Source organism: Pelmatolapia mariae, linkage group LG14 (genome assembly GCF_036321145.2).
Source record: "Pelmatolapia mariae isolate MD_Pm_ZW linkage group LG14, Pm_UMD_F_2, whole genome shotgun sequence".
NCBI classification, from domain to species: domain Eukaryota; kingdom Metazoa; phylum Chordata; class Actinopteri; order Cichliformes; family Cichlidae; genus Pelmatolapia; species Pelmatolapia mariae.
The window spans coordinates 24,171,029-24,185,465 of record NC_086239.1 but is presented as its reverse complement, the minus strand read 5'-3'; the positions used below and the strand labels follow the sequence as shown (position 1 = coordinate 24,185,465).

The following is a 14,437-nucleotide window of genomic DNA, read 5'->3' as shown; positions in this document are numbered from 1 at the left end:
GGTGTGAATGTGAGCGCAAATGGTTGTCTGTCTTTCTGTGTTAGCCCTGCTACCAACTGGTGACCTGTCCAGGGTGTACATTGCCTCTTGAACTACGGCAACTGGAATAGGCTCCAGCTGCCCCCTGCGACCCTGAACAGGAAAAGAGGAAGAAAGTAATAGATGGATGTTTTAAGTTCCACATTAGCATTAAATGCTGGTACATATTGAGATGCAAAGCAATGATAGTTTTAAACTAGTAAAAAAGCCAGAACCATGTGAGGCTAATTTAGGTCACTAGGGTCAGAGGATATCAACAACCTGTTTCAGATTCTCTGAATGAGACCAACAACACCTCATGAGGCTTCATACATGCACTCAGTAGCTCACACTTCCACAGACAGGCTACGTGGCGGCCTTGCTCTAAACTTGCAGTGCCCTTCAGTCCCTGCTGGCATGCTTTAAGATTACACAAACAAAAAAAGTCAGACCAATAAAGATTGGAATTAACTCGCAATCCTATTGGAAGATTAAGTTTATTTATTGCAGTTACTCTGATGAACATGTACACGTTTCCCTCAGTCTGTTTACAAAAAAGCCTCAATCTGCTTCTTTACCCTTCTACACCGTCCTCATTTTTCCCTTCCAATTATATCTTCAACCTCATCTGTTTGCTCTTTAGAATAAACAACTTCATCTAAAGATTGCAGAGCAGATTGTTCACCCAAAAGCCTTACTAGTTTTAGATTAGTGCCTCCTTTTCTTATTTTTTTTTTCTGTTTTTTTTTTAACAGGAAACTCATTGAGGAGCGTTGTGCAGGGGGAATGAGGGGAAAAAAAATCCTACGATCGTGAATCTCAAAAGGCCATAATCAAGATTTCATGGCAGAGATCCAGCAAGACCCTGATATACAAACATAGATCGTCTGCCTGGGAATGCATGGACATCACACACACACACAAATGTGTGCATAACATCCCTCTGCCTCCCAATTTTAATCACAAGCACAAGTTAATGACATTCTGTGGAGTCTGGTCTTTTTTATCATATCCCATGAGCTTTTCTTATAGCATAAATTAAAGACAACCTGGCTCAGGATTGGTTCACCACCGGGTTTATTCCAAGGTTTGTAGCTCACGGTTCTTCCCCTGAATAGAAACCATGTGTAATAATCAAACATTCATATCAGCTGCATTCCTTTTGTCTGGGTAGATCCAGTATGTGTGCAGCACATGTGTGCGGCAGACTGGCTGCAGCATGCTAACTTTAAATATACACACACCAACAGGAAAAAAAACCCCATTCAAATTGAGATAGGGGAGAAATCTCATTTTATAAACAAAAAAACAAACCATTCAGTCTTTTATGGGCAACAAGGGTTAAGTGGTTAACTCTGTGTTGCCTCACAGCAACAAGGCTTCAGGCTTCACAGCAACAAGGCTTCGGGCTTGAACCTGCCGGGTGGTCGGCTGGGGCCCTTCTGTGTGGAGTTTGCATGTTCTCCCTGTGGGTTTCCTCCAGGTAAATTGGTGGATGTGAGAGTGTGCGGTGGCCTGTCGCCCTATTTCACCCGAATGGGTAGATCCAGCTTTCCTGCAACCCTGAGCTGGTTAAGAAAATTGCTTAATGGTTTGACAGTTTGTTATGAGAGACCTTGGAAGCTTAAAAATTATCTAAGTTGGCTCACCCCACATCTGGGCATTTATACTGATAAGAGGCAGTGGCACACATCCAGCAGGCCTATTTTCTTTTTAGGAGGATGCACCTGCCCTACCCGCAGGTCCACTTGGCTAGCACCGGGAGAGGAAGAGCCACAACTGTGAGCTATACAAATATCATGGCTCAGGCTCTTTGCGCACACAATCACACCAATGTTGCTAACTCTGAACAGCTGCAGCTCGCTACCTCCTCTTAGCCAACATTCTTCTCCCGCCATCCTTCACTGCCAGCGAGCAGGCAAACTCCAACTGACTCGTCTATTTTCCCAATCACACGCAGACAAACAAACAATTGAGTAGCTGGCGCTCGCATACAGGGTTAGGCTTCTGGAGCTGGATTCAAATTGTAGACAATGCTGTGTGAGCATTTTTTCACTTCAGCGCTTTATATAACAGCCATCTACGTGAGAATGCAGCCCCTCTCAAAAACAAAATGCAGCAGCCGGGTTCCAACCATGTGATTAGATTTAGAGACTGTTAATCACCTAGAAACACACATAAGACAGTCTAATAGCATTTTCTTTGAGTGCTGCTGTAGGTGAGCATTGTGCATTCAGAGCAAGACTTGTAGCTTTGCTATGCTTGAAACTGGATTTTAAAGCTATACTTTGAATGCATTTTTTGGTATTTAAAACTAGGGGAAAGCATCACATGGGGTAGCATTCTTGCTCACCATGAGCGTGGAAAGCAGCTGGCATGGCAGCGGGAGGGACAGGTTGACATGGCCTTGAAGACGAAGAGCTTGTGCGGCTTTCACTCACTGCCAACCCCCCTCGGAGAGAGGAGGAGTCGGAAAGAGGGGATTGAAAGGGTGAAAAAGGGAAAACAGGGTGACAGACGGGTGGTTGGGGGGGGCTGTCACCAAAACACAACAGCTCTATTACCAAACCCACCATATAGCAACATCACAGCTCAGACTAGCCCTGCCCGATTAAGAGTGGGTGAAGTGGTGGGGGACAAAGAAAAGGCGAGCATCGCAAAGCTAAAACTTTGCAAATGACTTTCGAGTTGAGACCTCCTCTAAGAAGCACCACACGCACAGCGTGATGTCATGTGACGTGTTCGTGTGAAAGGTGACCTTGTGGCCTCTTTCTGCTTGGAGGAAGCTGTATATTTAGTTGGTAGGGTTTAGCTGAAGTGTTTGACAGCAAGGGTGTTAAATTATTGAGTAGTCAGTGCCAGCAGGGAAGGATGGCACACTGAGGCTGAAGAAGGTCCTCTTATCTGGTGCTACATGCTGTTGGCAAACACATACACACACGCACAGTCCTGACACACAAGTACACACACCCATCAAACCTGAGAAATATATTTTTTTAAATATTTTACTAAATGCTCTTATCTTTTAAAGAGAGTGGAAGGGTTTAAGGCTATGCAGAGGCAAAGAAAATGTTAGTACAATTGAAAGACTGTACTAACATTTATTTCATGTAAAATGATGACAGAGGACAAGAGGAGATTACAGATGTTTACTCCAGGGCCAAACATTGAGGCTGCTGCCTGTCAGGCAGCCTAATACGTCCATTTATTTGCTGCGTTTCACTCCTTGAATCCACTCCTCAGTCGCTCCCTGACAGTCTTGTCACCACAAATAAGGCGAACCTGACTACCCGGGACAAATTACCAAAAGGTCAGAAGACTTTTCGGCAGAACTCTCTGGCTGTCTGTTCTCTCCACTGCTGCACAAGTATTTTCCGAGAGAGCATGACCTCCCTGTGCTCTCCACTTTCTGCTTCACTTGAATTCAAGGAGGGGCTGAAATGTTGCGTGTCAGCTTTCATCACAAGAGACAGAACTGGGTACAACAGGATAAGAGTAATAATGAGCAGTCTTACTGATTATAATTAGATCCATTTCTCTCTTTTTTAAAAAAATAGTTTAATAAAAGCAGTTTATGATGCAGTTTAAGAGCTGCTGCTAATGCTTTAGCCTCATCGGGCTTCCAGAAAACACTACAGCGGCACCACTGCACTCCGAATCCAATTATTTCCAGTGGCTTACACTGGGCTACGATGGTCTGTCAGTGCACTGATCAAAGGGCTAGTTAAACTTTGACCACTGCGCGCTGTGACTAATACCCAAGCGGTCAATAGAAACAAGGCTTCCAGTTGGGCGTCAATAGACCAAAGTGGAGAAAAGCTGATATTGTGTGCCTGAATTGCCTGAATTATACTGCACTGGTTTGCTTTATTTTTTAAACCCTGTTAGTAAAGTCCCATCTTGGAAAGATGTTTTAATTGAACTTTAATAGTCAGGTTGCTTGTTGATGGTAGGCAATCTGTTTATTTAGAGACAACTTAAGCTTGTTTGTATTAATAGCTCAGTAGCTCTATAGTTTAAAGTTTTCTTAAAAGATAAAAAAAACTGAGTATTTGATGTGACAACACTGTTCAGACTTCTTCGCTTATGGAGGAGTGGTTATAAAGACTTGAGTCAAAACTACAAACCTTCAAGTTAAATTTCATTTTGGAGAGACTACAAAATCGTAGCGAGCCAAATCTACCGTGTAGGGCGGGTGGTGATCAAAGAGTATACTCATGTGGCCAAAACAGCATTAAATTTTAGGACATTACAGAAGAGCTTTGCACCATCTTACCCTCTGGAGCGAATTGTCAGTGCACAACTCCATGACTGATTTGACGTTTAAAAGAGATTAGCATTTCCGTCTTTGCATAACCTAGCTGTCATGGTCATTGATTTGAAGGTCTGTTAATTTGACACTAAAGTTTTCACTTTCTGAACAAGTTTGAGGTCTACAAGTTGTCTGAACAGGACTTCCCGCAGTCCGAGTAGATGGAACAAACAACAGTCAAATTTAAATACAGTATGGTTTTTGGTTTTTTTATGTGCAAAGTAACAGAATTTTATCATCGCAACTTGCATTTAGAAGAAGAGCATGAGGGTTTTTCAAATGTTTCCCTGTTTTGCTCTGCTCTGGCTTCCCCAGCGTACCGAACCCAGGAGCAAGCACAGCAAATTGTCTTGTATCTGAAATCCACATGAATCTCAATAGTGTGTTCCAGCATGCAAACAGCACAGTGGGCAATGGGCTGGCTGGCAGAACCGGTGCACCACATGAGACAAACTTATATCTGAAGTCTGCAATGACTGATTTATTGTCAACGTCGGCACTATTTTCACACACTAGTTTCCATTTACTCTTGCTTTAGAGCTGTTTTGGGCAAAATCCTGAAGAAAATGCTGCTTTCTTTAGCTGCTAGACATCATCTGTACTGTCCAGTTAGAGCTTTTTTTTGTTTGCCCAAAAGCACCACTGATGAGAGCACTGTAAGTGAACCAAAAAGTTGAACTATTAAAAGCTCAGAAGAGCAGAGGTGAATAAAACAGTTGGGCAATTCCTTTAACATAATAATACTTAATATAGCTGATTACAACCTTTTGATTGTTTGCATTCAGCATTATTCATGTGACACTGGAGCATGCTTAGTGTGTTATATAAACTTTCTGAGGGCACTTGATGTGAAGCAGGCGGCTCTTCTTAATAGGTTTTTGGTGGTTTTGAGCTTCTTGCTCAAGTCTTCTCTCTCTCTAACATCAAACTGCCCCTCTCTCCAACTGCTTCCTCTGCAAGCTTGCAACACACACATTAATATTCATACGCCCAGGCACATGTTGGTGTCCTTGGTCTTGCTACTCCTTCTCGCTCTCTCTATTTGCTCTCTCTCTCTCTAATCCTGTAAAGCCAACAGTGCAATTAGTCACATGCCGAGTCTTCTTTCATCTCTCCAGTGAGAGTGAGCTCAGGAGGAATTCAAACGGCTCGGTATCTACCCTTCTGGGGTAAAACACAAACATGTACATAGCCGTATTAAAATACCTCAAATTCAAACAACAGCCTGTCTGACTATAACGCGTCCTTGGGGTTTAAAAGGTGAACCATCATCGATCCCTCTTAAAAGTCTTGTCTTCTTTGCAACTCAAGGAACTGCACTAAACTTGAAAGCAAGTTTAGCTTTAAACTGAAGCAAAGGTAAACTCAGGACAAGCTAAGACTGAAAGGAGTCCTCTAAAAATGATCACCGTCCCTGTGGTTTCGACGTTATTTGTGCTTCTTTGCTCTGAACTCGCCGCAGTCACCTCCTTCACAGTTAGGAGCCGTATCTATCACAACCCACTCACAAACTCCACTGATCGAAACAGCATGAGAGAGCGAGCTGTGATGGAAATCCACAGAACAAAAACTTAAAAGGATAGGGAAACAGACGGCAAGAGAAAGCCCCCGCATTCAAGTTAAACAGGCTTATAGTGAATGTCTTCTCTATGCTCTACAGTTAAGGTAATTTTGCACTGCCTGAAGCCACAACCTGAGAGTGAGACGGGGAGGAGTGAAGTACGGCTCACTCTCTACATCCCGGTAAAGGAATAAATGGCTCATGTTGCCATTAAATGGACAGAGAGCCCAGGGTTATCACTTTCATGCAGGTTATTCCCACGTGTCAGCTAAAAATCAATCTCCATTTAACTGATAAATCTCCTCACTGAGCCAGCATCTAATATGACGGGGACAGCCGAAGGTATGCTCACATTAAACACCGATTTTTAACACTTTGGAAATTGAATTTGCATTGTGTGTGTGTGTGTGTGTGTGTGTGTGTTTGTGATGCAAAAAGATAATGAAAGAAAAAAGGAGATTTCCAGATGTTATCAATCGCTCACTGATAATTTATTTATCTGGTAGTAAACTGATTGGTTCCAGTGAATTGGCAGAACATCAACAGAGTCAAACGAATGAAGACATCCATCTTCTGTCGCTACCTTCTATCCTCCAACCAGCTGAAAACGCACCGCAGTACAGGCTGGCCATCTGAATTCATCTTAATTTGGCATATGATGTGCTTTTCAGAAGAATGCACAGATAGCAACATTAAAGAAATGGCTCACGCTCTAAACTTAATTTATCATGAAGTGAGAAAAAGCACAAAGGAAGACTTGGAGGTTCTGTAACTGGGAAAAGGATCGGCGGTGAGCTTGTCAACATCCTGAAAGAAGAATCAGAGCGATGACGATGTGAATCACCACTTTGACTCAGAACTTTTAGAATAAAAATCAGAGCAAAAACAGGAAGCAAACACTGCCTTGAGTGGAAGTTATCAGCTTTATATTCAGGCAGCCATATGCACAAGTAATCATGTTATCACGGGTGGGCAGACCTTTTATTGTATCAAATCATGCACTCATTCACTACTTGCATTCAGGCAGTTCTGTGTAGTCTTGTATTGTGAGCTCTTTGGCTAAACACAAAAACTAATGGACACTTGGACAGCGCAGTTTGGTAATATAAAAATATATTTTTCAGTCATTTACATTCTGACGCACCGATCTTCTTCCTCTCACCTGTCTATGTTTTTTATGGTTTTCTTTCTATTCCATGCTTGGGTAATGACCATCAGTTGTACACTACTTCTTGTGAGGCCTTGTACCATACTTTGCGTCTACTGTAACGGCCTAAGTAATTCACTACACAGACCCAGTCATGTGAAAAATAACGTTTCTCACCGGACTCCTGAGAGAAACAAAGTACATCCATACTGCAGCCAGGTAAACTGCACCTCTATAAAAGTGGAAGGTTTGGTAAGCTTGCTGTTCTGGAGCATTTAGTTTACGGTTAAAACTATGCTACAATCTTCCGAGGAATGGACATCCACAAAAACTCAGACCGTGCAATGTTCAGAGGGCAAGTTTGAAGTTCATGACAGCAGAATCAGAAAAAGACTGAACAAGTGTGGCTTGTTTGGACAGCTTCTCTAAAAAGAACATGGCACCCAGGCATAGGTTTACAAAGCTGCATCTGATTAAACCACAGGATACCTGGAGCAACGTCCTTTGGACAGCTGAGACCAACGTGGAGACGTTTGCTGTAATGTAGAATGTTTGATTTGGAGATAACCAAACACAGCATGTGAGCACAAACACCTCATACCAACTGTCAAGCATGGTAGTAGAGGAGCTATGATTGCCACCTTGCAGTCACCAAGTCTGAACATGAACTCCTCTGTATACTAAAGTATTCTAGAGTTTCTTGTGAGACCATATTTCTGACAGATAAAGGTTGTGCTAGCACGACAATTATCCCAAGCACACCAGCAAATCTGCAACAGAATATTTGAAAAAGAAAAGAATAAAAATGTTGCAATGAGCCAGTAAAAAAAGTCCAGACCTCAACCTGACTGAAATGTTGTGGTGGGGCTTTAAGAGAGCTGCGTATAAACAAATGCCTACAAACCTCAATGAACTGAAGCAATGCTGCAAAGAAGACTGGGAAAACAATTCCTCCACAATGATGTGAGACACTGATAAAGTCATACAAAAAACAACTGGTTCAAGTTATTGCTGCTAAATAGTGGTTCTGTGAGCTAATCACAAGGTATAGATAAGAAGTAGTTTCTCCACAGGACTATCATGTCAGGTGAAAACCATTTTACATGACTGTAAATACAGTGGCTTGCAAAAGTATTCGGTCCCCTTGAACTTTTCCACATTTTGTCACATTACAGCCACAAACATGAATCAATTTTATTGGAATTCCACGTGAAAGACCAATACAAAGTGGTGTACATGTGAGAAGTGGAACGAAAATCATACATGATTCCAAACATTTTTTAACAAATAAATAACTGAAAAGTGGGGTGTGCATAATTATTCAGCCCCCTGAGTCAATACTTTGTAGAACCACCTTTTGCTGCATTTTACAGCTGCCAGTCTTTTAGGGTATGTCTCTACTAGCTTTGCACATCTAGAGACTGAAATCCTTGCCCATTCTTCTTTGCCAAACAGCTCCAGCTCAGTCAGATTAGATGGACAGCGTTTGTGAACAGCAGTTTTCAGATCTTGCCACAGATTCTCGATTGGATTTAGATCTGGACTTTGACTGGGCCATTCTAACACATGGATATGTTTTGTTTTAAACCAGTCCATTGTTGCCCTGGCTTTATGTTTAGGGTCGTTGTCCTGCTGGAAGGTGAACCTCCACCCCAGTCTCAAGTCTTTTGCAGACTCCAAGAGGTTTTCTTCCAAGATTGCCCTGTATTTGGCTCCATCCATCTTCCCATCAACTCTGACCAGCTTCCCTGTCCCTGCTGAAGAGAAGCACCCCCAGAGCATGATGCTACCACCACATTTGACAGTGGGGATGGTGTGTTCAGAGTGATGTGCAGTGTTAGTTTTCCACCACACATAGCGTTTTGCATTTTGGCCAAAAAGTTCCATTTTGGTCTCATCTGACCAGAGCACCTTCTTCCATGTTTGCTGTGTCCCCCACATGGCTTGTGGCAAACTGCAAACGACTCTTCTTATGGTTTTCTGTTAACAATGGCTTTCTTCTTGCCACTCTTCCATAAAGGCCAACTTTGTGCAGTGCACGACTAATAGTTGTCCTATGGACAGATTTCCCCACCTGAGTTGTAGATCTCTGCAGCTCGTCCAGAGTCACCATGGGCCTCTTGGCTGCATTTCTGATCAGCGCTCTCCTTGTTCGGCCTGTGAGTTTAGGTGGACGGCCTTGTCTTGGTAGGTTTACAGTTGTGCCATACTCCTTCCATTTCTGAATGATCACTTGAACAGTGCTCCGTGGGATGTTCAAGGCTTGGGAAATCTTTTTGTAGCCTAAGCCTGCTTTAAATTTCTCAATAACTTTATCCCTGACCTGTCTGGTGTGTTCTTTGGACTTCATGGTGTTGTTGCGCCCAATATTCTCTTAGACAACCTCTGAGGCCGTCACAGAGCAGCTGTATTTGTACTGACATTAGATTACACACAGGTGCACTCTATTTAGTCATTAGCACTCACCAGGCAATGTCTATGGGCAACTGTCTGCACTCAGACCAAAGGGGGCTGAATAATTACGCACATCCCACTTTGCAGTTATTTATTTGTAAGAAATGTTTGGAATCATGTATGATTTTCCTTCCACTTCTCACGTGTACACCGCTTTGTATTGGTCTTTCACGTGGAATTCCAATAAACTTGATTCATGTTTATGGCTGTAATGTGACAAAATGTGGGAAAGTTCAAGGGGGCCGAATACTTTTGCAAGCCACTGTACAGAGCAATTATGGATGCAGCTTTTTAATTCAGTTTGACTTTTTGGAGAAGAGCTATGCAAGCTGTTTGAAGCTTACTGCCTGCCTTTTCCAGCTCCATCACTAAAAGCAGGAATGAGAAAGATACCAATCTTGTACTGATCAATTTCTTGGCAAGAAAGCATCTGTTTGCCTGTCAATAATAGGATACAGTAATTACAAGAGCGTTTAGTGCCTGCCCTCACTCACAGCACCAGTACATGCATTAACAATAACGGATTGCAGAAAGAAATTGAAAGCTTTGTCAAGCCAAGATGATGAATCAATATTATAAATACCAACCAGAGCTGGTATGCAGGTAAACTGTCAGCTGTTCTGATAAATCCCTCAATGTCCTTTTTCTTTAAAAAGACAGACATTACACACATGCAGCCTCTTAGTAATGGGCATTGGCTGCTTTTCTTTATGTTATGGAATTATCACGTTTTTTTACCTGACTTGGACATCAACACAGACCTTTTTTTTTTAATTTCCTGTAATTAAATAGTTATCAGTTAACATTAATCAATTATATAACATAACCACTGGTGGCAGCCTTTATTGTAGTTTAAACTACAATTTCCTCCTCTGAGTTGATTGTATTTCTCTATTTTAGCATGCTCACACCCCAGTGAAAGTGTACTTTACATTTCTGTCCATTACGGGATTTGTAAACATCCAAGAAGGGCTAAAGTCTTGGATGCTAAAAAGATGCTGGCACAAGTCCGACATTGCTTTAATGACTGTGTATATGTGGCCTGGATGAGCAGAATGTGTGTGCATGCGTGCGTGTGTAAAGAAACTGAAGCATTTGACACCTCACTAACAAGCCAGCTGAGGCAGCCAGTATCCTGATGCTGCCTTGGGCCACACAGCATCACTCCGCTTAATGCCCTCTGGCTAAGTATAAATATAAAAATATCTACATCCACCAAAGAGAGGAAGTTTTTTATTTTTATTTATTTATTTATTTTCCGAAGGCTGCTGACTGGCAACCATTTTCCACACTTCAAAAGAGGGCGTGGGAATAAACCGATGCCCATGGACATGCAACGATAAAACAGACTCTCACATCCAAAGGCAAATCCTAAGATTCTCTTCTCGCTCTTCCCACTCGCCACCGATGCTCTCCCACTCGTTTTCTCTCTTTTTTTCCCCTGGCAGATCAACAAACATATCTCCTACTTATTTTTCTTAAACACATGTATAGTGAGCTGTGGCAGCGCTAACAGGTTAGGCCACTGATCGCTAAAAATGAACTCCACAGAGGAGGGAAGGAGGCCATGAGGGGAAACCCAATCCAATGACCACTTTTGGTCAAAAAGCTGCAGCATCCAGCGTTGCGGCCTAAAATTTAATTTCCCCTAGTAGAAAAGCCACCTCGATGCCTTTAGCTGCCTATTTTTAGTATGTTATCATTCAGCCTCAATCAGAGTACAGCAGTCAACCTCAGGAGTGAGGATTGTTGCAGTGAGACAATAAAAAAAAAAGGCACTGAGCTCCTCGGAAACCAGAAGTGGCTCATCAGAAAGAAGAGAAGAGAAGAGAAGAGAAGAGAAGAGAAGAGAAGAGAAGAGAAGAGAAGAGAAGAGAAGAGAAGAGTCTATTGGAGTTTATGTTTCTTCTTCTTTCTATTTGGTGGCTCTGTTGCATCAGCACTGTCAGCTGAGGGCACAGTCGAAGCCTCAGAAAACAATGCCCGAGCAGAGGCATGCTTCGACTTCATAATAAATCAGTGTTTTCATGTTCCCGCCTGACTGTGGCATCATGTCAAATGCTCTTTGTCCCTTTAACTGACAGCACTTTTTAAGGGTCTCATTGTGAGCTGCTTTGTCAGGCTGTTGCCTCGATGCCCTGACATTAATTAGCACCAAGGAAGCAGAAAGCAAAGGAGAACGGCTGTAACCAGCGGACTAGTGAGCGATGTTATCTGTGTTTTTCCTCACAGTATGGGGCCCCGGCTAGAATCTGAAAAAATCTGAGTTTATCCTTCTCCTTCCAGCTATAATTGTGTTAGACTATGGGGGATGCATCCCTGCTTTGGACAAACAAACCCAAGAGAGATTGTTTTTGGAGAGAAATAAGCTGGAAATAAAGAGCATGCGGCTCTACTTGCCATCTAAAAGAAGACTCTCTCACAGGGAGGGTGACTGTGTTTGCAGGGCTGTAACGAGACAACCCAGAAGCCCCAGTGTGGCTGTGCCTCTGTATGTGTGTGTCACTTGGTTTGTCCTAATTAAAGTCATAACTTGCACCCATCAATGACACGGGACGTCAAAGTGAATCCTGCCTAATTATTCAACCTCGAGTCCCTGTCTTAAAGAGTCTCCGTGTTAACACATTCAAGACATTCATTAGTTCAGTTTCTCCTTACCCTGAGTTGCATAATCCTGAATTAGTTTGTGTTTGATTAAATTACCACAGAGACAAAAAATACACAGGGCTCAAACTGAGGAAGGAAAAGATCCCCTTTATCGCTACACATTAACTCTATGTAACTTAATACACTGTAATAAATGATTTATGGGGTGGACTACATCGCTTTATCCGTTAGAAGTTATTTTAGGTGTATAGAAAGTAGATTTTTAGCCCTCATATTTATACTTTATTTAAAAGTACAACGAGGACAGCTTCGGTTGAAAATACACAATAAGATCTCTGCTTCATTTAGTCTCATTCGTGCTTTTAATAAAGAAATAAAAGCAGGTCATTCAAACCCACACTTTAGCCCCCCTGGAGATCACTTTAATGTCCCCCTGGGTGCCCCACTCACCTCTCCTCCGTGGCCATCAAAAACCCCAAAGATTGACGGGTGACTCTTGTTGACGATGTCGGTGAGCACCTCGAACCTGTCCTCCATGTGATCTCGCCGGCCTTGGATGGAGTACACGGCCACGTTGTTACTCTTGAACTCCCAGGTCTTGGAGAACTCCGCGTCCAGGACGTCCAGCCCACCGAAGCGCTCGTTCTGCATCATCTCCGCCACTTTCCCCTTGACCATCTTGACCGCATCTCGGCTGGACTTGACGATGGTCTTCACTTCGTCCGTGTGGAAGAAGTAACTCCACAGAGCCAGGCTGATGCACAGCAGGAACAAGGTCTCCGGTCTGAGCAGAAAATAACGCATGATCCGACCTAACAGAGACAGCAGGGTCATTGTATCCTCTATCATTTATTTATTCACGCGCAGGAAATCGCGGCAGGTTGTGTGTCGCTCGCCCCCCCGCCGCAGATTTCACTCCATCGTCGCTGTTTTTGTTGTTGATGATGTTACCGTGTTTGGTTTGGTTAGCGGCGAAACAGACACATTTAACCGAGCTACTCACGCCGGGAAACATTCAGGTTATACTGGACCAACGGGTGACACTTCACTGCATCCCGGTACCAGGACCCACAAGGCAGGAGGGGGACGTATCAGCGACCGAGGGGAGATAAAGAAGAAGAAGCGCGGTGCACCGGCTGGTTCCCTCTAGCATTCAGCCCAGCAGTGAGCCACCACCAACGGCTGTCCGCTGACCATCTGCCGCGGTCCGAGAACACGGACACCCCAGGCGGGAAACAGCAGCTTCTCCCCTCCGTTTGGACTTGAGGTTAAGCCAGTGCGTTGGCTAGAGCAAAGTTGTGGGCAGAGCCTGTCCCTCCCCGGCCAGCCCTGCTACTGTTCCCAGTCCTGAAATAGCAGCCTGTGCTGAAACCCTTACATTCCCAGCTGCCACACTGGCTGCGAAGCCCCGCTGCTGCTTTCCTAAACGGCCGTGCTGCTTTCACGTGCAGCTCGTAAAGTTCCCCTTCAATATTGTAGGAAATAATTGTATTTAAAATATCAACACTTACCCACAGACAACGCAGAGTGATACCGTTTAAATAAGGGACCCCCCCCCCCCCAAAAAAAAATAAATAAATAATAATAATAATAATAAACTTTTTCAACTGCAGCTGGTTACGTCTGAAAACAAGGTGATTAGGCGATGCAAAGAAATGTCATCTACAGCCGTTTAGATAAACAATTTAGATACATTTAGATAAATAAATGAATTAGTTAACTAATGTAATCACTTGAAAGAAAAGAACAGTTGTGTTGTGGCTACAACTTAATAAGTTGTCGCATTCACTGGCTTGCCGCAAATAAAATTCAGTAGAGAAACCAATAAGACAACTGCAGACTATTTACAAAAATGAAATTATTGCAGCATTATGTCATTTCATGCAAATTTTATAAATTCTACTGCTCAATTATATATCAGCCATGTCTAAAATCTCACCAGGGGTTAAGCAAGACACCAAGAGAGAAACCGCACGGGAGATTTACGACAGAACTCGAAGGCGTCCAAGGACCAGTCATACCACAGGTGAGTCTGAAGACCTCCGTGAATCAATTTTAAATACATACTAACACGCAACATTTCATTATAAAATTAAATCAGATAAATAACCTTTCATTAGGCCCAGTATGTTTGTGGCAAGGTAGAATTGTCATGTTATAGGAGAAAAGGGGAGATCTTGTATTAATGGTTGTGTCAGAAGTCCTTCTCGGGCCTCCCCCACCACCACTAAAAACAAACAAACAAACCAAACAAACAGAGAAAACTTGTAAAATTATTGTTTTTAGAACTATAGTATCAGTCGCACCAGGAGGGAAATGTGAGGTCAACAAGTCCATC

At 43.0% G+C, this 14,437-nt stretch overlaps 1 protein-coding gene across 1 annotated transcript in view; it reads right to left on the bottom strand.

Annotated features, from left to right (window-relative positions):
• Nucleotides 1–13,503, bottom strand: part of ppm1lb (protein phosphatase, Mg2+/Mn2+ dependent, 1Lb) — a 54,099-nt gene extending 40,596 nt beyond the window's left edge. The window contains exon 1 of the mRNA XM_063492954.1: nt 12,550–13,503. Within this exon, the coding sequence (XP_063349024.1) occupies nt 12,550–12,948 (399 nt within the window). The 5' untranslated portion in view covers nt 12,949–13,503. The remainder of the gene's footprint in view (nt 1–12,549) is intronic.
• Between the last annotated feature and the right edge of the window lie 934 nt (nt 13,504–14,437).